General features: G+C 36.9%; 2 protein-coding genes across 2 annotated transcripts; one reads left to right on the top strand and one right to left on the bottom strand.

The window, feature by feature from the left end:
- The first annotated feature begins 7,341 nt into the window (after window positions 1-7,341).
- On the top strand, window positions 7,342-17,894 carry LOC121736127 (adhesive plaque matrix protein-like). The gene is made up of 2 exons (XM_042127185.1): window positions 7,342-7,405; window positions 16,716-17,894. Exons 1-2 carry the CDS (start codon window positions 7,367-7,369, stop codon window positions 17,739-17,741), a joined length of 1,065 nt encoding a protein of 354 aa, XP_041983119.1. The 5' UTR covers window positions 7,342-7,366; the 3' UTR covers window positions 17,742-17,894.
- Window positions 17,895-18,716: 822 nt separating this feature from the next.
- LOC121736128 lies at window positions 18,717-20,396 on the bottom strand. The gene is made up of 3 exons (XM_042127186.1): window positions 20,125-20,396; window positions 19,581-19,784; window positions 18,717-19,163 (listed from the first exon to the last, which is right to left on the bottom strand). The coding sequence occupies exons 1-3, from the start codon at window positions 20,392-20,394 to the stop codon at window positions 18,873-18,875; spliced, it is 765 nt and encodes a 254-aa protein (XP_041983120.1). The 5' UTR covers window positions 20,395-20,396; the 3' UTR covers window positions 18,717-18,872.
- Window positions 20,397-24,929: the final 4,533 nt, after the last annotated feature.

Raw genomic sequence — 24,929 nt, forward strand, 5'->3', positions numbered from 1 at the left:
TATAAATAGTCAGTACTTAAGATGCGACCCGGTCTCAAGACGCGATTCGGCTCTGTGATTGGTCCAAATTTTGACAACCAACAAATCACAGAGCCTGAACCGTGTCTTGAGAGCGAGATGCATCTTGAGTACTGACTATTTATACCGGCCTAAGATTGTATCTTTTTTAAGATAATCGTTGCAATAGTGAAAGATAATGTAACTTGGGTGAGTTTGGCCACAATGAGGGTTTTATGGCACTATGTAGCCGTAAGGTCTATAGTGTCAATTGTCGTGTCAAACAGCTAACATATTATGTCACGAAATAGCTTCCACATGTCACGATATAGCTGTCATATGTCTGTCTGACACGACATTTTAAACTTTCGCGTTGCATTATAGTTTAAACTTTTTAATCGGGACATAACGCGACTTATTCAAGTAGTAATGCTTCTACGAATACATACTTTTTCTCGACGTTTCGGCCGTGTTGCAACGGCCGTGGTCACGAGGGGACTGACTTCGTAGTAGCATTACTACTTGAATAAGTCGCGTTAAGTCCCGATTAAAAAGTTTTAATGACACGACATTTGACACGAAATACCTTACCGTCCCTTTGGTGGCAAATTATACACCGACAAACCTCATTCCTTGTGTGGCTGCGAGTTTATTGAATTCTTGCATACATTGCTCAATGCAATAAAAGTACTCCTTCTAGTAAGCAATAAAGTCCTTGGACTTCTAGTATTTAGCCTGTAGTAGGCTGGTCCTTGGTTTAGGGTTCTCTGTTCATGTGATTGACATCGAGTCACCAAAGAGTCTATCTTCGTTATAAGTTTCTTTATCGTAATCGTTACCAAAATAACATCATTTATCACTTCTTAAACCGCTGCAGGGTCTTGAAAATCATATCATGAATTTGTTTGTCTGTATTTTAGACTTTCGGAGGTTTTATTTTAAATATTTTTATTTTGACCAGTATTTAATGATTCTAAATCTCAGTCTTTCCATTACCAATTGTATATAAGTTATCCAAATGTAATAATTTTAGTGAACTCTAGTATTCCTTACGATTTTACTGAATGTAGATGGTGTAAATATTTTCTTAAAGCTTGTGCTTAGTGTGGGATTTGTATGTTTGCTTTTAGATTATGATAGGACAAAACGAAAAAAAATATTTTTGTTTAGTTTTTCGAGCAAAATTATAGATGGCGCTCTTACTTATTTAAGATCGCACCCTTGATGACATTTTTAACTTTCTTGCCACAAATTATAGATGGCGCCGTAGCGCTACATCTTTTTTTAAATAAGTATCTACTAAAAAATATATTATTAAATTTAATTCGTTTTGTTCTAAGTATACATTATTTTAATGAAAATATACATATCATTTAGTAATCATATCAACACGTCGCGAAATTGGATGCTCCTAGTCCAATATAATTATTGTCTTCCAAAATATTCAACAGAAAAAGTAAATTAGAAATCAATGATGTTCTATAAAGAAACATAATTTTCAACCTTATACACATGATCACTTTCATCACTTTAAACATTAAACTTTTTTTTATTCTTGAAAAAAGGTATTTTTTTATTTGCAACATTTTAGGAGCATCCTTATCACTGCCATGCCAACGTTAGCACCTTGTATATACACTGTGCGTGCCTTTCACTTAGTATAGAATCGGGCAAGTCTGCTATTTGCTGCCGTAGTGACAGCATAATAGCTTAATAATAATTGTACGTGGTTTAAGACCATTTCAAATATTTTTATGGTAATTTTTATACGTGGGAGAGCCATGCTTCGGCACGAATGGGCCGGCTCGACCGGATAAATACCACGTTCTCACAGAAAACCGGCGTGAAACAGCGCTTGCGCTGTGTTTCGCTGAGTGAGTGAGTTTACCGGAGGCCCAATCCCCTACCCTATTCCCTTTCCTACCCTCCCCTATTCCCTTCCCTACCATCCCCTATTACCCTATTCCCTCTTAAAAGGCCGGCAACGCACATGCAGCTCTTCTGATGCTGTGAGTGTCCATGGGCGACGGAAGTTGCTTTCCATCAGGTGACCCGTTTGCTCGTTTGCCCCCTCATAAAAAAAAAAAAATTAACCCAGTTAGACCAATGAAACTCAGCCGTGGAAAATATGAAATTTCTTTATATATTATTAGGCTACTAAATTATTAACATAAAAAACTTGGTATATATGGGTAAACTGCTGATGTCGATCTTAAGCTCATTATAGTTTCATTATGACAAAACTTTGCCATGATAGCAGACTTGCCTGGTCTAAAATCTAGACTAATGACTATGTTGTGCTGCAGTGACCGTCGTTGGCAGGGCAGGGGACGTCGATTCGAATCCTGACGACTATAGTTATAAGATTAGTCATAATGTCTATTGTATAGCGAAGAATACTGTTTTACCAGCAAACACTTAATTATTTTTGTAAACAAATAACTAGCAAAATACATCTCTTGAACAACCTTTTAAGAAACTTCCAAATTTTTTAAATATCACTGTTGAATAAACAATTTTTTTCTAAAGTATTCTTCGCGCAATACTAATTTGGTCTTCTAACGTAAAAAACTTAAAACCTTACGGGCTCAGACCAAAAAAGTCAAGATAGAGTTTTGCAAACCAGAAACTTACCAGTTAACTACTTACTCCTCGCAATGTAATATTACATTATCACCCTAGCAGAACTACGTCTCACAATGTAATATTACATTGTCACACTAGCAAAACTACGCCTCACAATGTAATATTACATTGTCACACTAGCAAAACTAGGCTTTTTTCCGATAAAGCTAGCTGTCGTGGTGTGTGTTATAGCACTATGTCATCTATGTAGCTACACGCTTACCTACATAAAAAATATCCTTACTTTTTTTTAAATTTCAAAATATGACAAAGCTAAGGCTATGTCTTTACTTTTTTGGTACGAGCTCACGGTTTCGAGTTCTATCGAGTCATTCAACGAATTTATCTTCCAATTATTATTCCAATTCAGAAATTATTAAATTTTAAGGCAAAATGTATTGGAGAAATCACACACGATCGAAATTGCAATTTCGAATATTGCACATTGTTGCCAATGCAATAATTTAAATATTTGTGTCAATACATTGTAATAATACCACTTCATGATTATTCTACACAGTTTTATAAAGTTTGAAATATTTGTAATGTAAATAAATAATAAGTTTAAGTGCTTGAATATCTTATGTAATAATTATTTAATTTGTAATTAAGATGGAAATATCGAAACGGTCTGTGTATTTATTTTAGTATAGCATAATTATGTAATTAAAAGAAAAATCCAATAAATTTTTCATGCAACTGATGAAATTTTTTTGTTATTTTTACTCAAAAACCCTAATTATTCTTACTTTGTTAAAACAAGAGTTTTTAGTCACGGAGCTAAAGCTCTGTGACTAAAACTCACAAGTCACAGCTTAATTAGTATAATATTTTCATTCATTTTATTTTAGGTTCAAATCACTTAAATTCGAAATATTTAATTAAGTTTCTGGACCGGTTACAAAAAAATAATATTTACAATGTCCCGCCATCTATAATTGGAAGCAAGAACTACGACGTAAGCAGGTTACTATTTTAGAATTATAATACCCCGATAGATGGCAGTGCATTGCAAGTATTCAAATCATCGGCTTTTTCAACGCTGCACAAAAAACAGCAGATGTGTAATGTGTTGTAGTGTGTGTACGATGTAGCAAGGTTTGGTATTCTAATTTTGAAAGGGGCCCATTCTTTCCAATTCAATTCTAATTAGTAGGTATGAGTTCCCTCAGGTATAAAGTTTACCGTGAAAGTAGCAGCGCCGAAAGAGTTACTTTTTTAAATTTTTGTAGCCATTACAAACATTTTTGGCATTTCATGACGCTGGGACGCTTGCCCAATGCCCATACAAAAAACAAATTTTATTACCCTTTCAGCGCTGCATCTTTCACAGTGAACTCTAGATACTGGCTAAAAGCCGAGCTTCGTGAGGGCTCTTGTCAATGAGTTTCTAAAATACTAGAGTAGCAATGTCTTACAAAAGATTCTCAGAAATGCGTAACCACTTTTTTGTTCAAAAGACAATGTCAAGTCATATATTATGTCATTATGTACGTGAGATATGCCTGCAGGCATCTTCGAAGTGGCAACGCGTTGCTACCGTAAACTTCCAATCTAGTTACGTTAGTAACATAGAATATCATTGTTCTCATACATGCGTAATACCAAAACCATTTTCTCATATGAAAATATTTAACATTTTTGAGTTTTTTTTCAGCTTAAAATAGGTAGGTAGTAACTACCAAAAAATGCACAAAAAAAAAGCAAACGCAAAATAAAAAGAAAGTTCTGCTTGAATAAATTGAGTACCTACTTACTTACAAAATGTTTGCATAATATTTAAAGTTTCTTTATGTAAATAATGAAAATATAGTACACTATAGCTATGAGTGTGTAAAATAGTTACTATACAGGAGTGAGCACACTGAGACGGGCCGTGCCGGGGCGCATTGCAAAAATCCGCCTCCATACAATTTGTAGGGAAGCGGAAGCGGAGGAAGCGGGAGCTGCGTCTATCGCACACTGTGCCGGGGCGCATCGGCGCGGATTTTTGCTCGGCGGAATTCTGTCAATGCGACACGGCCCGACAAGACCCGCTGCGTCCCGGCAACAGTGTGCTATAGCAAGCGGCGCGCGGATGTGATGCGATGGGGCCCGGGCGGCGGCCGGCAAGCCTCGGCTCAAAATCCGTCAATGCATTGCGCGCTGATCCGCCCCGGCGCGCCCTGGCACAGTGAGCGTTAAAATCCGTCAATGCGATGCGACCCGACCGGGCAATAGTGTGCTATAGCGCATTTTGCGCTGCGCTGAGCCCCGATCCGACCCGGCACGCGCCGACAAACTGTGCGCGTACCTTAATTATGCAATTTTACACTATGTTCATTTTTTTATGAAATAAGGGGGCAAACGAGCAAACGGGTCACCTGATGGAAAGAAACTTCCGTCGCCCATGGGCACTCGCAGCATCAGAAGAGCTGCAGGTGCGTTGCCGGCCTTTTAAGCGGGAATAGGGTAATAGGGGAGGGTAGAGAAGGAAAGGGAATAGCGGAGGGTAGGGATGAGAATAGGGTAGGGGATTGGGCCTCTGGTAAACTCACTCACTCGACGAAACACAGCATAAGCGCTGTTTCACGCCGGTTTTCTGTGAGAACGTGGTATTTCTCCGGCCGAGCTGACCCATTCGTGCCGAAGCATGGCTCTCCCACGTATAAAATATGTATGTTACGTTTCCTGTTTGGTATACAACTAAAATAAGCAACGGTAACAAATCATATTTTTGCAATTAAGAACCTTAAGAAACTTTTTTTATTTATAGACAGGTAAATGAGCAAGTTTATTGCCTGATGAAGTACAAAATATAAACTGAAAACTAATACCGTATGACATAACAGCCACATAATATAGCGTGCGCCAGAGTTTGCGTTTTGACGGTTTTTTGAAGGACTTCTTAGTTTTTAATTTTTATTATTTAAAGTGATACCTAAAAAATATTAGCACTAGAACATTACAAATCTTTTGGTGTTAATATTTTGTATCACTTTAAATAATAAAAATTAAAAACTAAGTCCTTCGAAAAATCGTCATACCGCAAACTCTATCTCAAACGCAAAAGCAAGTAGAAAAATTGTGTTCTTTAGAAAACAATGAGTTCAGTCGTCATGCTATTTGCTATAATATCTGGAATAATCTTAGAAGAAAAAAATGTGAGGAGTCTGGATTTAAATATTATTAAGTAATTATTTTATTTTCTTTCATCACTTTTTTAATTCATTTTCATTTATTTTTTCGATAGGATATACAGATCTACTAGATCTTTATATTATGACAAACTAAAATTTAGAAAATTCTAAAAAGGCCAAAAATGTTTAATGTTATGGGATTCAGTTTATGTTTCGGCAAGAGGTATGTTTTTTTTTTTATGAAATAAGGGGGCAAACGAGCAAACGGGTCACCTGATGGAAAGCAACTTCCGTCGCCCATGGACACTCGCAGCATCAGAAGAGCTGCAAGTGCGTTGCCGGCCTTTTAAGAGGGAATAGGGTAATAGGGGAGGGTAGGGAAGGGAATAGTTGAGGGTAGGGAAGGGAATAGGGTAGGGGTTAGGGGATTGGGCCTCCGGTAAACTCACTCACTCGGCGAAACACAGCGCAAGCGCTGTTTCACGCCGGTTTTCTGTGAGAACGTGGTATTTATCCGGTCGAGCCGGCCCATTCGTGCCGAAGCATGGCTCTCCCACGTATATCGATATATCTCCCACGTATATGGTTACCGATGGTACTTAAATGTTTTTCTGGACAAAGAAGTTGCTGGTAAGATTATTATTATTAATTATGTCAATGTCCATAATATGACATCTAAATAAATCCATAAAACAAAGTCGTTTTTGTTGGAGGAATCTAATAATGTGAGAGCTAGGCGTAACTGAGGAAATTTATAGAGCTGTTACAACATTCTTAATTTCATTGTCGATTTACTCATTTTTTTCAGTTTCTCTAACAATAAATAATACATTTCGACGATGGAGAAGCGACACTTTATGTATACAGTGTACTATTTAAAATTTAAAGTTTAAAATATTAGTTCTTCGACTGTAACAGGGTGTAACAAAATAAGTGATAAATGATAATACTTCATTTGTGGTGTGTGTGTGTGTCCCCTACATAGGGTTCACTGTGAAAGTTGCAGCGCTGAAAGAGCAATTATTTTTGTATGATTTTTATGGGCATGCGCCCCAGCAGCTATCAGCGCTACTACTTTCACAATGAACTCTATAATTATTTAGAAGCTCTAACGCGTCAAACAGTGCATCGACTAGTGCAAAATAAACAATGTGTATAAAACTGTAACCGTTCACGCGGAATTCTTTATTTACTCGAATGAATTCGGGACCATATAGGCCAGGGCCCGGCTTCCTTGTTTGTACTGTGACGCCCTAGGGACTTTTCCATTTCATGACGACGCCCCTGAACCCAGCCCCGAGCAAAAATACTTTCCAATTTAAGAACCAGCCTTCATATTGATAGGTTATCACTTATCCTAACGAACGCTGTTTGGCAGTACTGCAAGATGGCACATGTAATTGTGTTTAAATAAATCGTTACAAACATTTGCTTGTAATCGCGCGATGCAGCCGCCAAACCACGCGTTCGGGCGCATATAAATCCAGGTAACTGAATCCGCGCGTAAAGTCTGGTATAACATTTCATCAGCTCTATACAGATCTACGGTCGGTCTCGCTAGAGTGGGCAGGCATCTCCAGCACTCCGCGCGCGACTTTCCACCAGTCGTGTCGTCTACCGGCAAGATGTACGTTAACACGGTGCTGGCGCTCGTCATACTGGCGGTAAGTTTTTTTTTTAAAGAGTATTATGTCCCACTGCTGGGCAAAGGCCTTCTCCAAATTCTTTCCAAATTGATTAATAAGTAACGTTTTTTTTTAATGTAAACAAAATACCATAATGGTATATTAGGTATGCCAATAATTCAGTAATCTTTACCTGCTCAAATAAGTGGTCTTTGTGATAAAATATTTCGTAAAATTATTGTTGTAGTTCAAGAGTGTGCATAGCAAAACCGGTGCGTATCAAAACTTTTTGGGGACAATCTTTTTAAGAGCTCACCTGACTCTAAAAATCAAACACCGTCCTTCTCTCTTCACACTCACGCCCGTCTTTCATATGCCAGGTGAAAAAGGACGGCGCGGAATCTTCGCCGAGTTAGTTTTACTTGAATAAAAGACGAACTATAATGATTATGAAAAAAGTGTTTTGAGCAAATTTAGGTTTTATCAATACCTTTTTAGATATTAAAAAATATTAAAGAAAAGACAGCAAACTTCGAAGATCCAAGCAAAAATGTGTCTAAAACAAGGTTTTTTGTAAAAAAGAAACTATCGAGCATTTTTTGAGTAATCGTGTTTTCGTCTTGAGCATTTAATCTTTATGAACTGAAGTTACTTGTGTCAAAAAATCAGTTTTCTAGACCTTACAGATTTTGAGATCTAGGTTAAAGTATGTAGTCAAGTTAGAGTCATATGGGCTCTTAACTTAAAAGACTGTTGCCACTTGCCCGTAACTCAAACTGTTATCACTGTTATCAGTCATCCTTTCAGAAGAGTTATAAGACAGACATACACAATTTCATACTTTTTACTCAGTAACTACACTTATTACAGTGTTTCCTTAATGATGTTTTAACCAACATCAATAAAAGGACTAGCTGTGATTTTTTTTGCCATTTAATTTCATCCATTCTACAGGGTGCAACAAAAATAAGTGATAATAATTTAGGGTGTGTACGTGTTCCTTGTAGAGAGTTCACTGTGAAAGTAGCAGCGCTGAAAGACCAAAATTTTTTTCACTTTTGTATGGGGAAACTCGTGACGCTCGGGCCCTTGATCATACAAAAGTGAAAAATTTTTTTCGTCTTTCAGAGCTGCTACTTTCACAGTTAACTCTATACAAGGAACACGTACACACCCTAAAGTATTATCACTTATTTTCGTTACACCCTGTATATTATAAATGCGAAAGTGTGTCTGTCTGTCTGTTAATTCATGTCGCTTAAACCGCTGAACCGATTTTGCTAAAATTTAGTAGTTAGATACTTTAAGTACTGGGGAAGGACATAGGACACTTTTTATGCCGGAAAATGTACGGTTCCAGTGCGACAAACGGATTTTGGCGTAACGGAGTTGCTGGTGTCATCTTGTCTATTATAAAAATTGTTTGTTTGTTTAATCAATGTCCGCATCTGTATGTGTGGCCTGTCGTGCAACAATTTCTACTAGCAACAATCACGCTAAACTTCTGCACGAATACTTATACAGGGTGTAACAAAACTAAGTGATAATACTTTAAGATATACTTATTGTACTTCAAAATCAAAAGTTAATACTTAAAACCTAACTATACTCATTACTCACGGTATCTGGTATAGTTTATGTTACTCGGCCCATTATCACTTATCATAAATCTGAAAACAAAATTCATTAAAATCGGTCTCGCTTTCATTAAAGGCGCTACAGTACCTAGGCGTTTTTTTTTTTGCGCAAGCGCTGTTTCACGCCGGTTTTCTGGGAGCCCGCGGTTTTTCTCCGGTCGAGCCGGCCCATTCGTGCCAAAGCATGGCTCTCCCAAATAAAATTTCATACACGACCAAGTTTTCCTCGAAAAAACCAAGAATACGTTCGAATTTAGAAGTCCCACCCATCAATCCCCAAGCGGCAGCCGGCTGCCGCATAACAAATAACAATTGAAAATCTATTATGTCTGCGATAGTTGTCGATACCCACGATGGACGTGAAAACCACTATTTTTGAACTTTGCCTAAACCGGTTAATGTATGAAATTCAGATGATATCTCTTATTAAATTGATATTGTTAAAACTTTTTTCTAAATTCGTCATGCTTGGAAAAGATGCGTGCCATTTAATTTCATTTACATTAACATAACTAAACGAGTCAGCTGCGCTTAATTATTATTAGGTGTTAATTGATATAATTGGTCTTTATTATACGCAAACATAATATTATACTAGTTCTCTATGTAAGGCGTAATAGCGGGTATACATTATTTCCAATCCAGTAATACATTAAAGTGCTGGATTGCTACTGGAAAAATTTACAGACGACGTTTTTTACGCTCGTTTGTATCGATACAAACGCAAGATAAATTTGATATCTGCCAAAACGCGATGAAAACGCCCAAAAGATGGACGTACCAGAAACGCGCGTCGTCAGTACGCAAAAAATACGTCGTGTGGCGGTGTGGAAAGGCCCAAACTGACGCTGTAGTCGCAAAATCGCGCGTTTGCCGCCTTAAATATTATGTTCTCAATAATATAAACTATTTTAACAAATGATAATAAGTAATATATACGCCCCCAACACCGTACATTTTTCCTATGTCCTTTCCCGGGTCTCAAATTATCTCCATACCAAATTTCAGCGAAATCGGTTCAGCGGTTTGGGCGGTAGGAGGTAATAGACAGACACACTTTCGCATTTATAATATTAAAGTATGGATAACCCATAAAAACTAGAATCAAATAAATAAAACTGCAAGATCCGGTAAAATAAATAAATCAGGTCACTGATGCGAATGAAATAGAAATTGATATGTGATATTACCGATAGAGTGCGGTTAAGAGAAATTAAACACAAGACATACAAACTCATAAGTCATAACCAACAATTTATTATAGTAGGAGAAGCTAATGAACTAATATTAAGAGGAGTCCACACCGCCCTTTTTTCCATACAAACGTTGTCCCCTGTTTCCTCCCTGGATAATGCTAGTAGAGTTATAATTTTTTTCCTGAATATCTACGGCCACTAATACAATGTCCCTATGTTTTCTTTTTTTTCATAATTTAATTATTAAATAAGATATGCACGTTCAAAAACCCAAAAAAAATGGCCAGATTTTCCGCTGTGTTCAAACAGCCAGAAAACAGATTTGGCTAGATTATACAAAAAAAAACTAAAACATAGGAACACAGCTCAGGCCTTTCTTTAATATTTAATGAAAAAATTCAAATCGGTTAAGTTTTGGAGAAGGAAACAGGGGACAACGAATCGTTGATTTTCTGCAACTGTCTCTATCGCGTTCTGCGGTATAGGCCTGAGGTAAGGGAGACAGCTATAGATATTACACGTAATTTTTTGTCATTTCTCTAGCCCCTGGTGTATCCTCTTAATTAAATTACTCTTGATCTTGATCAGTTTTTAAGCTTTTATCGCGGGCTAAAAGCCTTGACGCGGCGACCGAATCAAGAAATTCCGTAACGAAAATAAACCTAATACATCGTCTAACGTAATTTCAGTTCGGCAGACTTCGACACGGTGTTTGTGTGCGTGCGACTAGACGTATGCCTGTAGACTGCTAAAGCTATGCAATAGGTTTACCGCGGCAATCCTCTAATGCCTCACGAATTTCTAATTCCGTAAAAATGTACGGTTCCCGATAAAAGATCATCTAGTAAGTTATAAGTTACTCAATGTTATAAATGCGAAAGTGTGTCTGTCTATCTGCCTGTTACCTCTTCACGCTCAAACTGCTGAACCAATTTTGCTGTTTAGCATGGAAATTCTTTGAGTCCTGGGAAAAGACATAGGATATTTTTTATCCCGAAAAAATGTACGGTTCCCGCGCGATAACCAAATTTTGGCGCAACAAAGTTGCGGGCGTCATCTAGTTAAAGTTATAACCTTTCGACAACGGTCAAAACTTTGGCCTAAAACATAACCGTTCTTCTACGCTACTCTTCAAACAATTGAAAGTAACTAAGTAGTAATTATGTAAATAATCACGCATGTTTGTCTGTTTGTACATGACATAGGCGTGTAGGGGTCAATTTTCTCTGACCTCAGGTAACGGGTATGTAGATGGGTCTACGATAAAAATTACTATGAAATTAGAAAATAAGGAAAATCGCAAAAGTTATATCATAGAAAACTTTTTGTAAGTACTAGGTAAAAAGTACAAATTATTTGAATAATAATAAAAGGTTTACTTTTTAAACCGACTAGTGAGGTAAGTAAAAAGAAATTGTAATGTAAGGTTCGTAAAGCTTAAACTATTGATCAGTTGGGCTAAAATGGTCACATTTAGCAATTCCTCTCAATCAATTCAGCAAATGAATTGTCAAAACTGTCAAACTGACATTTAATGTCAAATTAGTACGAATTACTAGACATGAATTGCAAGTAGAGTGAATCAAATTAATGATTCATAATATGATTCTCCAAAGCGACCATTTTAGCCCCGCTCAGTTTAACAATGAGGCGTAAGTAGATGCATACTTCCATACTAATATTATAAATGCGGAAGTGTGTCTGTCTGTCCTCTTCACGCTCAAACCACTAAACCAATTTTGCTGAAATTCAGCATGGGGTTACCAAGAAATTTTATCCCGGAAAATGTACGGTTTCCATGCGATAAACGAATTTTCAAATCAAATCATTTAATTCAGGCATCAGAGGCCCATATAACAAATACCTTAAATCTTACATACATATAATTATATAATAAATATCAAAAACTAACATATATATTTTATATATACTTAAAAAACTAACACTGTCACATTTTGCCGGCGACGTGACTCGCTTCGTTCCGGAGTCTCCCCCGGAACCTCCGATAGACTACATCCATCGGCCAGAACTCCGGCGCCTCGAAAGTCGACAGAAGATTCGTCGGTACTCTCACCACAAAGGAGCTAAAGTTAACCTTGTGGCGAGACTGCAGACGCTCGACCCTCAGGCGCAGTGTCGTCTTCTTCTGGATGTAGTCCACGACGTCCTGGACCTCCATGGACCAGTGCAGGTGGGATATGTACAGGGGCGTCGCGGGGACCTCGCTCTGCAGACGCAGCTCAGGTACATATGGTGCGGTGCCGCGATGATTGCGGGCGGCGGGCTTCTTCCTCCTCTCCACCAGTATGAAGCCCTCCTCATCGCACCTCCTGCCTTCGTCCTTGCCAAGCCGAGAAGACTCCACCTTGCGGCTCTTCGTAGCCTTGCGGCTCTCAGTCTCGCAACTCTTCGGAGCCTTGCGTCTCTCATTCGCCCCATTAGTTTTCGCCCGCGGGGGAGGTGCGGGGCGACCAGCAACAGTCGCAAAGTTTTTCTGAGTCGCCTGAGGACTCGGGGTCGGCGCAACCGGGAGGGGAGCGGGGGCGGGGGCGGCAGCGGTGGTGTTAGTTGACCCGTCCGATAATGCTGACGGGCTAAACGTGCTCGCTTGCGCGCCACGACGAGTAGTGACGAATGCGGCATCAGCATCAGGTGACCTACATATTGAATTACCACTTTTTAATTGCGATAATTCAATACGTAAGTCACTGATCGTAGACTCTGATGCCTGCAATCTACCTCGAACTCCGGCCAGCTCCTCCTTCAGGAACCTGATGTCCTTCAGTAGGCTGACGACGTCGACGTGGTCCAATGTGACGGGTGGCAGCTTGTAAAGCTCCTTTACCACAAAAGCCGGCACCTCATCAGGATCCGTCTGCTTCAGCAGGGAGATGATGTCCTGCACGCTCCTTTCCGTTCCGTCTCTTCGTCGCGACGGCATATTCGCGCTCTGTCCGAGCGTCTCGTATAGCAGCTGCTTGCCCTTGCAAATCTCCTCGCTGGAGAAGGAGGACTTGCAGATCTGCATGATGCTGACCTCGTCCATAGTGTCGATGGCGTGCTGGATAAACGCCAGCAACTCGTTGGCCACGAGCGCCATGGTTGCGTGCAGCGGCAATGTGCCGCGCGATTCGCAAAAATATTACTTTTGCCGCGTGTGTAACGCGGAGCACGACCGGTCGCTAACTCGACGCATTACACCATTACGACGCATTTTGGCGCATCGGAGTTGCGGCCGTCATCTATATAGTTCCAAATAACATTGACTACAGAATTTTCGTCGTAGTTAGGAAATGCAATCTTGGACCAAGATTGACTACTCAAGCTCTTGGCGTCTTTTTTCTGAATCAAGATTGGTCAGTTCGGGATCTTGTTGAGATTCGGGTCGAGATCTTGGTCGCGTATCAAGATTTTCGAGATTGAGCAGAATAATTGAAAAAAAATGCGTTATTTTGCTGCAAATTGATAGTAACCAGTATTTTAATATTAGGTATGTAATATTTTAAAGACCTTAGGCTGGCCAGCCTTAGGCTGGCCTCACACAGCCGGAATTTCATTATCGGAAATTCATATTGTTACAGATCGATCTATGAAATTCATAATCTGAAAAAATCAGAATGTGTGTGGAGCAAACTGATATTGTATGGTATTCCGGCCTTTTTGAATTAATAATATGAATTTAGATTATGAATTCAGAGAGACATTCCGGCTGTGTGTGGCCAGCCTTATACCCAATTTTCTCTGCGCTGCGGCCTGCGCCTTATCCTATCCTATACACGCAATATACAAACATACAAACACACACACATACGCACCTGTTAAGTTTACTTGTTTTACCACAGGAATCAGGATATAGATCAAATGTTCGATTCGTGAGCCGTCAAACTCTTCTGACGCTTATCTGTCTACTATATAATATACCCTAATCTGTGGTTCGCGCTTTGCCGCGCAGGTATGAACAATCTAAAAATCTCGAAATCTTGTTACTATCTTGGACTATTTTGTCCAGGTCGCGAACAGGATTTCAAAATTCAGGATTGATGGCTTTCAAGATTGAATCTTGGAAAATCACTCAAGATCTTGGTGGAATCTTGATCTTGCAAGATCAAGATTGCATTCCCTAGTCGTAGTTATAGTTTTTAACCTTACAAGTTACAGGGAAATGTATCGTTTACTTAAATCATTATCATGAAAAACTAGATGACCCAATGAATTGGTATCACTTCCCTCACAAAATATTCCCTGGACTTCTACAAATATTTTAGGTTCAGTCGTTCTCGAGTTTTAGCGAGACTTACAAAATGAAAAATAAATACGCTTTAAGCTTGTATGTAACGCAATCTTTATGCACGTTTATTACGTCAATGCAATAATTTGTTAAAATTTAAAAAAATAATAGAAAATGCATGTTCTTTTTATTTTTTTTAAGATATTCATGAAATTGCCAGTTAAAGTTGTAGCAATTCCGATTTTATTTGCAATACTTACTCAATTTTATATTTGTTAGTGTAATTGTCGGCGATGCATTCGCTGACAATTCCTACTTGAACTTAGTTTAACCACTTCCGTCGAACATTTTCCGTACGACTTCTGGGGTAAGAATTATAATGCACGCCGGAGAAAGTGGTATGCAAGAAATTATAAAATGACTTGTTGAAGAAACAAGAAGGATAAAAGGAACAAAGCACTTCTCTTACTCAACGTTATCAAGTTTTTGATAAAAGATAAAACTATTATCTAACTTCAAAGCAAGATACATTGATTACTGACCTCATTTACATGAAATTTTACTAAAATGATTTCAGCGGTAAACGTGAGGAGATGACAGACAGACATCGGCAGACAGACGAATTAGCTCATAATATGTAATAAGTATAAAAGATGAAATATACAACAGTAATAATAATATAGGTAACTTACCTCGAGGTAAATAATATTACAACGTATAGGCTACTACATAAGTAAATAATAGTTTGCACTAATGGCTCATTAGTTACTAAGTATAATATCATACTTAGCAACTAATGCGCCATTAGTGCAAAATTAAAAATCACAATTTAATTTGCGTTCACACAAGCGAGAGTATATCACTTGCTTCCTGCTAATTTAACTGTATCACACATATTATAGCTATCGAGCTTTTTCCCGCGGCTTCGCTCGCGTTAGCAAGTATTATTATATACAAACTTTCATCCCCTATTTTGACCCCTTGGGGGTAGAATTGATCAAAATCCTTTCTTAGCGGATGCCTACGTCATAACATCTACCTACATGCCAAATTTCAGCCCGATCCGTCCAGTGGTTTTACTTTTTAGCTGTGCGTTGATAGAGCACCATGTCAGTCAGTCACCTTTGAGTTTTATATATAATTATATATAGATATACCTAGCGGAATAGAGCAACAATCTCGAGCTGTGAAACGTAACCAAAATTGGTTTTCATCTGTGTGAAAAATATGTGTACGTATACACTCACACAAGCATGATTGAACATGAATTCTATGAGATTAAATTGTCAACGTGCGGCACGTGCCGACTGGACGTCAAAAAAAGAGTGCTGCTGTCATGTGTCACACGTCTCTTTTTACCACGCAGTGTTACTGATAGTGACATCTCTCTTGCTCAGGCCTTTGTTTCTCTATTCCTCTAGGTATATTAACTTTATGGTATCCTATGGTATCACATAACATTTTGATAAAAATCTTTATTTTAAAGATAGTATCAGGTATCTAATAAAACTTACACATTTTAGTAAATTTTAAATTATAAAGTGAAAGTATGAAAGTGAAAACGGTTTTTTCGCATTAAAATTATAACCGTAGTGTTTGGAAACGTAACGCTTAATTGCGAAATTCAAATTACGGAAATCAAAAAAATTCTAACCTAAAAATATTTTAAACGAAGATCCTGAGATATTATGTAATATATTTTCACGTGTGAATATTATTTAATTGCTATTGAATACAGTCTACACTCTATAGGATAGAGTGTAGACTGTAGACAGAATATATCTACATAATAATATGACGCACAGCGTTATATCCAATTTATTTCAAATAGTCATAAAATAAGTAAAGTGGTTGAATGATTATCACCTCATATAATACACCTAATTCTACGATTTACTTGTCTGATACTTTAGAAAAGTTGCTTGATCTTATTGTTAGTAAATGGTATTTATAGCATTTTTAACAAATCGATGCTTTGCTATTTCTTGGTAAAATAGTAAACTCGCAAAAAAACATTCGCAGCCATTCCAATAAGGCGCGTCTTATCACTTTCTTCGTAATAATCCGTAATAATAGGCGTTATTATTTCATTAATATTTATAAGTTTTACGCTAGTGTTATCATTGTGAAAGTCAGTTTGTATGTGTGTTTATAAAAGAATATCCACTGCCTTGGTTTTTTTGCTGTTCAGCTTAAAAATAGCAGTACCAGACCATAGCCAGACATAGGTAAATTAAGTTCTATAACAAAAACATCAAATCTTATCTATATCTTTTTTTTATTTTCAGACCACAATCGCAGCGTATACTTCAGCAGAATCGGATGAAGAAATAGAAGAACGAAAAGATAGAAGAATAGTGAAGCGAGATGCAGCAGTAATCATAGATCATATTCCCGTCCAACAAGTGTATAGAAGCGACACCCCCGTTATATACAGGCGAATCACTAGACGGCGATACACTCCAAAACCTAAGTACGGCCCACCGAAATCTAAATACAGATCTGTGAAACCTAGAAAACCTTACAAGAAAACCAAAAAACCCAGCATAAAATATGGCCCACCGAGTCGCAAAAAGCGACCGACGAAACCGAGGTATGGTCCACCGAAAGTAAACCGCAAACCTATTTATGGTCCACCCAAGAAACCCTCGTATAGCTACGAACCTGATTCCTACTGGAATTACGAGGACGCTCCTAACTACGAGCAGAGCTACGAAAAGCCAAGCAGCTTCGGTGAGCCTCCAGTGGAATATGGCGCGCCATACGCTAGCCCCAGTAACATTTACACACAAAAATACAAGCAACACAACTATGATGGTACAAACTATAATGGCGATGATAATTTTGGGGTAGAAGACGAGAGTGAAAGTTACAATAATTATAGTCCAGAGTCTGATTACAACTTCGCTCATACCAAAGAGAAGCCTGTATACGTTAAACCAGAATATATTGACGACTACGCAACTGAAGATATAGATCCAGATCTGCTGAGGATAATCAAAAGCACCACTAAGCCTGAAAAGAGGAAACCTTACAAGAAACAGAGAAAACCTTGGAGACCAACAACGACCACTCCAAGCCCCGAAGAAGATGATGAGGTGATAGTTGGAGGCCAATATGCTGAACCGCCAGGCAGATACGTTCCTAAGTTTGCGAGTGACCCTAATTTTGATGACAGTGACTTTTCGCCGATGCATTTCTATATGAATCCAGATAGAGTATCGACTATGTCATCATATGTTAATTATAAGAATAGCAATATGGCTTTCAGTCCTCAAAACTTAAACGATGCATTTAGTATAGTAGAGAAATAAAAGGGTGTAAACTTAAGTGCATACCAAATGTTGAACATTTTATTGTTACCTGTCAGATATGTAGTGTACTCGTACCAGTTCCAGTAAAAAGCAACTATCACAAAAGTTTCTTTTTACAGTAATAAAGACATAATCACGAGTTGGGACAGTAAAACAAAGGATCATAAAAATATTCTTATGATCATCCAAAATATGTAATGTAATTTAATGTTTTATTAAGTAATTCTTACTAAAATGTTTGTTGTTGTTTCTTTTAAATGGCATCAGTGCCTAGAAGACCAAGACCTACTTATTTATTTTTCGATAGTGTTAATTATTATTTATTATTGTATTTCTGCAATTTTAAGAGGTATATTAGTAAATAAGTATAAAAGTAAGTATTTTTGTAATAAATTATTAGTCCAAACTATTCTTAATTTTTTATTAAACCGAAAACCAAAACTTATACTAAGTATACGTAATGACAAAACTGTATGCTAATAACTAATAAGTCTATTGCATGGCTGTATTTTATAATAAATAATTTTCAATTTTTAGTTTGTAGAAATTAGTATTTAAAAATGTGGTATAGATATATTTCGTAATAATCATGCTTTGTAGAAAGTTCTAAAAAGAAGTTGAAAATTGTTTCTATTATATTGTGTATTTTTGAATTGAAATTTTGTTAATAACATTAAAATAATAATATCCAAATAAATATTTCTATAACAACAAACATTATAAGAAACTTAAAGGAGTAACAAAACTGACATTAAGTCTTAAAGAAATCTTAAAAAACTAATGTATAAGCTACAAAATAGTATCTTCAGCACACATTGCATACAATAATGAAATAAATAATAAAACAAATCGTCCAAGTATTTGTAAATAAATCAAAATTGAGATCACATAAATTTCTTGTAACTGCTGTAAGGGAATTTAGATTTGCTTTAATTTGTTTACATAATATTGTATCAGAAACAACTCCCGTAAAGAAGCGTTCTATCAACATTAATTTGATATTTGGTGATAATTCAAATCCAATCCATCCTATTTGAGATCAAAAATATCAATTGGTGCTGAAGCTGATCTGACTTTCTTTCGTGTTATTGAAAGTCATTCTTCACTTATACCAAATTCTCTTACCACTACTCATCGACCATGTTTCTCTCTCGATACTAGATGTCTCCTAACATGTTTCTTCTTTCTAGCATTCCCACAAGCTGCTCTCGCTGCTTCGGCTGCAGCTAACGCCGCTTGCTTAGTAGCTGCACAGTCTTCGCGAGCACATTGCAGTTTATGCTGCAGCTGGCCTAGTCTACTCCTCGCGTCAGACAAATGATGAACCTTCTCCTCCAACGCTGCTTTAGTCTTATCCAGCACGCACATGGTAGATTTTTCTACTTGAGAAGCTAATTGGACTGCTTGGCTCAAGAGTTTGTACTGCAAATAATCAATAGTATTTTAAAAAGATAAAACCGACTTCAAATTGTTCGTTAATTAAGAATTAAAATTCCCTATCTCAAAAACTACTGAACCGGTTTTGATGAAACACGCAGTATTCCCTAAGTTGAACAATACCTAGTACTACAAAAAAAGAATCACTTAAATCGGACTTGCAGTTCCGGAGATATGCGTGCACAAACATAAAAATATACATACATACATACACTTTTGAAATTTGGCACATTTGTCCAGAAGCTGCTATAGATTAACATATACAAAATCTGGACAGTTCTGGAAATATTTCATACATACGCGTCGAATTGATAACCTCCTTTTTTTGAAGTCGGTTAAAAATGCATTTGAACTCCAATAACATTTGGTAATTCGATAAGCCGGTATGCTAGAAGTATTTACCTGAGCAGTTGCCTGGTCATGAGCTTGGTTTGCTGCATTAACAGCTAGCTCCTGCTTCTGTATAGCTCTCGCGTTCTGAGCTACTACCGCCTCGGCTTCCACCACCTGCTGCTGAAGCTGTTCCACCAGCGCCTGCTTGCCGGCTAGTGCTGCATCTGCTGCTTTCGCAGCTTGAAGTGCTTTCTCGGCTAGTTGCGATTTTACCTAAAAGAGGGATTATTTGCAAAATTATTTTTAAAAATATTTATTTGTTAGAAGTGAAAGCAATATAATATGGACGCTGTTAAGCATTTATGTACCAATCCCACAAAAAATTACGTATTCAGTTATGAATGCAGTTATGTTCTTTAGATCATGTAGAAGAAGTCTGCATTGAAAATTCAAAAAAAAAAATTGTGGGTTAGCACTTAGTACACAAATGCTTAACAGCCACCATAATTAAAAAACCCTTCTGTTTTGAAGTTTAATAATTATATGTCGATACTTCTATTTTACTTGTATTTGTTCAAAGAGATGTAATATCTTTTAATACTTTGAAGTTTACCATATGGGCGGCCTGTGCGCCAGCCGCGTCTTGGGCGGCATGGGCAGCTTTTGCCTCCGCTGCTGCCTTTTGAGCAATATTAAAAGGTGCCTTCGGTTGACAATCTCTAGCAATTTCTCCATGTACCTTCCCAGCAACGTCAGTACCATCGTCTATCTGCCGTTCTATTCTCCTCTCGGAGTAGGCAACTGCTGGATTTAAAACCACTAGAATTACCACCAACACATACATTGGTAGCTTGATTATGCGATTACAGTTCTTGAAAGGCATGTTTTTACAAAATAAATAAGATACAAATATTTTGATTTCAAACTATTGAAGTGTGGTTTCACTTTTGACATAATCATTCTAAATTTCAAAAGAAAAAAATTAAGAAGAAACTAGGTCACTTTTCTGCATTTCTAGGACGAGATAGTTTTATTATTGAAAAGGTTTTGAAGTTCGTGGTTTAAATAATGCTACGATTAATTAAACCAGCTTAAGATTGAATACTTTGACTTTTCAATAATTATAGGAACATCTTTCCCTTATTTACATAACTTCCAATCATATTATATCTAAAATAAACTTCTCTCTTTTAAGAACTTTGCTAAACTTATCCTTAAGGCGAGGATAAACCCCAATTTGTTATTCCGCGACTTCCGGTTTACCTAGTTCCAATATAATAACGAAGTTTTAAAAAATATGAGATATAAAGCACAATATTTAAAATACCTTAAACCATAAACATTTTAATAGAACTGAATACTTTGGCTGTAATTAATTTACAAACTCACCTCCGATAAAAATCTATTTCATCGAAATATAAGTATTAACTAGGATAATTATACATTTTATTTCAATAAATTGTTAGTAAATCTATATTAAAAATTCTTTAACCGAACAATTTTGTTTCTTAATGTTTATTTCCAAAGATATTTAAAAAAAACATGAAAAATAGAGAAAATCCGCTGGAGTGACTTCAGTTTTATGCTAAGCTAAAATGAATCTTATTGCGATGCGTATACGCTTGGTCTTTGGTTGTGTGCAAAGTTATCGTTTTGGATTGAGATTAATCCCCGCCTTAAGGCGTAATTTGTTCTTGCAAAACAAAAAAATTAGACGCTTTAAATTAGCATAGAAATGGGAAACCTCTTGAATAGAATAAAAACTCTACAATGCTCAAATTCGCAAGTGGCAAGTAAAAAATAAGATTGATTCTTGACAGGTGCTAGACAGATAGTGAATATTTGAGGAAAAAATTAGCAGTTAAACATAGAGGAAAATAATACAAGTTAAATTACGTTTTTAAACCACTTTATTTATTTATTTATTTGAGATGTAAAGGTATGTAACAAGTAAATTACTTTAAGTATTGTAATAAACTAGTATATTAAAATATATGCTATACCATCTTAATGATAAAACAAAAACATAAAGCTTTCCATGTTATGGTGGCTTTCCGATCCTTGCCGTTAAAGACCATGATCGACGAAAATTCTAATAAAAATCTTTATGAACTAGGCAGTAGGCTATAGGTAATAGGTTTGATTTTGCCCTCAGTCATTGCAAAGCACCTTTAGATGATTCTCTTTTCTTCTTTCAGGATTCAACCAGAGTCTGTAAAGAACAAAATCAAGAGTTAAAATGATCTGTTTATCTGTATACGGTTTCATAGCGTCCGCAGCCTTACTCGCCTGTGTACCAGTGTGCTACAATCATTTGGGCAAGAAACTGTTGAGTTGCTTCAAGGAAAATAAGCAGAACAAGTAGGGACAGAAGAAAGCTCAAAAGGTGCATAAAGACTAAAGAAGTAGTAAGTAGTAAATACAAAGAATAAAGAAGTAGATTCAAAGAACAAAGAAAAGGCAAAGTAGGAATAAAAGAAAGAGTAAGAGAATGACTTGTGGAATATGTATTTCTGTTTTTACGGCGATTTTTGCAACTGCCTTGATCGGGTGTGGACCGATTTATTTGGACCATAAGCTGGAGAAATGTTTGAACAAGAAAACTGTACCCTCGAAAAATCTGGATTCGTCAAAAACTGGGGTAGGAACTTCCGGGGTTTCTATAAAAAAAGAGCGATCGCAGAAGATCGAAAATAACGAATCTTCTTCGCAGTCTGTTGGGAGGAAATGTAAATGTTACTAAATAAATGTTTTATTATAAATCTCTTTTGATTTTACTTTAGCTAGGGTTTAATCGACTTCAAAAATGATTCCTCCCGTATACGTATGTAATATTTTCAGAACTATAAATTATTATGTCGCATCAAAGCGAATTCGCTGGCCCGCGCTGGCCCTACACAGCGTAGGGGAGCGTCCCCCGGGTGGCGGATAGGGGGAGGTCGGTAGTACAGCCTAGCTAGCTACCCGGCTAAGTCCTCCAGCATTTTGGGGGTTGTGCGGCGTGTTACCACCCCGCCCACGGAAAAATCACAAGTTCAGAAACCGACTAAGAGAAAAACTCGTGTTGGAGGCCAAGATCCACTTTGGGTCCATGGGCCAGCGTAGTAAGTACGTGAAGCGAAATCTTATTTCAATCCATTTAGTTATGAGAACCTGACCTAGGCTAGGTAAGAAAAAAAACCTCCTATTGCCTGATAAGAATACAATGAAAACTAATGTTAGGATCTGTGCATGTCGTATCAGTGTCGAAATATTGCTGTATTATACAATTTTATTACCGTAGTAAATAGATGAGTTAAAATGTAGCCAAATTGATTAATATATACTTTTGCCGTCTATCTTGCTGCAGTCGATTGTTCCCAATAATAAATAAATAAATAAATAAATTCTTTATTGAGAGCTTCTAAGGCCCAAATTGTTAGTAACAAATATCTTAAAAACTAGGTTAGTGGGTAGTATTTTATAAGTTTTGAGTAACATTTATTTTCTAACTAGAACCCTTAAATGGTGTTCTAGTATCGGCGAGTCGTATTTTTCAGCCAGCATCTTTAGAATACCATTGGTACTCGATCGCAGTCTGCTCAGCAAGGACCATGTCTTTTTTCTTATGATTGCATAAAAGTCATCAGTATGCTCATTTGTAAATATACCCGACGCTGAGCAGAATCGTGGCAGTCCCAACAGTATTATTATATTGTACCCTAATTTTATTTATACTTATAATAATGAGACGTTTAATGATGATTATACTACAATTACTATCAGGACGAGTGAAGCGAGCCCTAGTATATCCCACAACCTGAACTTTTTGTGGTACACTTTACGGAAAAACTATCACGCATATTAATTTGTGCTTTAACATGTAAAAAGTCGGTCCTGCGCTTGATCTCTCACCAGTCGTGTCGGTCTTCAGTCCCACTGGGTCATGAGAGTGAAAGGAATAGACAGTGCTCTTATGTTCTTCGCACACACCTCGGCACTATAAAATTACTCGTGCGAATGGTTTCAATGAAATTGGCCACCGTCACCGAAACCAGTTTGACTAAATTTCTAGGGACCAATAAATAAAAATAATCCTTAATAATAGAACCGTGATAGTAGGTGGGTATGTATGTTTGACTAAATTCTTTCACACAAAACCTACTAAACTATATTTGTAGAAAGGTTCCCAGAACTTCTATAAAATACTCCCAAACATACATACCCACCTACTATCACGGTTTTATTATTAAGGATTATTTTTATTTATTGGTCCCTAGAAAATATTGTCACTTGTTCTGTATACTCTGATAATACTACAATGTAACACTTATATTAATCTTGTCGTGAGTCTTAGCAAAATAAGTAAATCTTTTAAAGGTCAATGTATACGCCTTTACAATAAAATCCCGGAAAACGTTCAAAATCTATCAATTAATAAATTTAAAAAAGTAATTAAAGAACGTTTGTGTGCCAAAGCCTACTATACGGTCAAAGATTTCCTAAACGATAGCACATCTTGGGAGTAGGATGGCTGCTTGCAAGGCTGCTTCTACATTTATTATATGTGACTTACAATTGTGTATTCATGTTGTATAGATTAAGTTATTTACATTGTAAATTTTGTTTTTTTAAAAGACAAATTTTCCACTTTTTTACTAAAAAGTGGCCCCGGGCGAGTTTCTTACGCCGGTTCTTCTCGCCGGGTTAGTTCCTATTAATAATATTTAATAATATTTGATTCAAATTTATTCAGAAATAAAACAATTTTTATTTATTTTATTTATTTTATTACTATATAAAGGATTCAAAGGTTCTATTAGTACCAGACATCAACAGAATTTGAAAGTTGAAATCTACCTTGTAGCAATCATGAGGATGATTTGGTGATTTTTGCAGTTTTCTTCGCACTGATAACGCTTACCAGTGCCATGCCGCAGCAAGGTATGCTTTCTCTTACCACAATATGTTGCCACCTACTTCATTATAGCCCGGGAGCCGTATATTGTTCCATGATAAAACCAGGACCTTTCTCGAGTCTTTGGCTGGTCTCACACAGCCGGAATTTCATAATCGGAAATTCATATTATTAATTCAGAAAGACCGGAATACCATACAATATCAGTACGCTCCACACATATTCTGATTTTTTCAGATTATGAATTTCATAGATCGATCTGTAAGAATATGAATTTCCGATTATGAAATTCCGGCTGTGTGAGGCATAAACCTATAAATATATTATAAGTCTATGGTGTGAGGCCAGCCTTACAATGTCTCCTATCATCAAAATGTTTGCAGCTCAACTTAAGAGTAAATGCGTAATAGACAGACAGGAGAACGACAGCCAGAGAGATAAACAGACTGACAGACTTGCTTTATAATATAAAGGTTTGTTAATGCTGATAATGGGGTTAAGCCACTGACCTCCATTATAAA

This window comes from Aricia agestis, chromosome 18 (assembly GCF_905147365.1).
Source record: "Aricia agestis chromosome 18, ilAriAges1.1, whole genome shotgun sequence".
In the NCBI taxonomy this organism is placed as follows: Eukaryota; Metazoa; Arthropoda; class Insecta; order Lepidoptera; family Lycaenidae; genus Aricia; species Aricia agestis.

Coding starts and splice junctions, on each gene's coding strand:
- LOC121736128 (XM_042127186.1), bottom strand. CDS start 20,394: ATGCCTTTCAAGAACTGTAATCGCATAATCAAGCTACCAATGTATGTG. Junction 19,785..20,124: donor GCGCACAGGCCGCCCATATG/GTAAACTTCAAA, acceptor TCCCTCTTTTAG/GTAAAATCGCAACTAGCCGA. Junction 19,164..19,580: donor ATGACCAGGCAACTGCTCAG/GTAAATACTTCT, acceptor GATTATTTGCAG/TACAAACTCTTGAGCCAAGC.
- LOC121736127 (XM_042127185.1), top strand. CDS start 7,367: ATGTACGTTAACACGGTGCTGGCGCTCGTCATACTGGCG. Junction 7,406..16,715: donor TGGCGCTCGTCATACTGGCG/GTAAGTTTTTTT, acceptor TTTTATTTTCAG/ACCACAATCGCAGCGTATAC.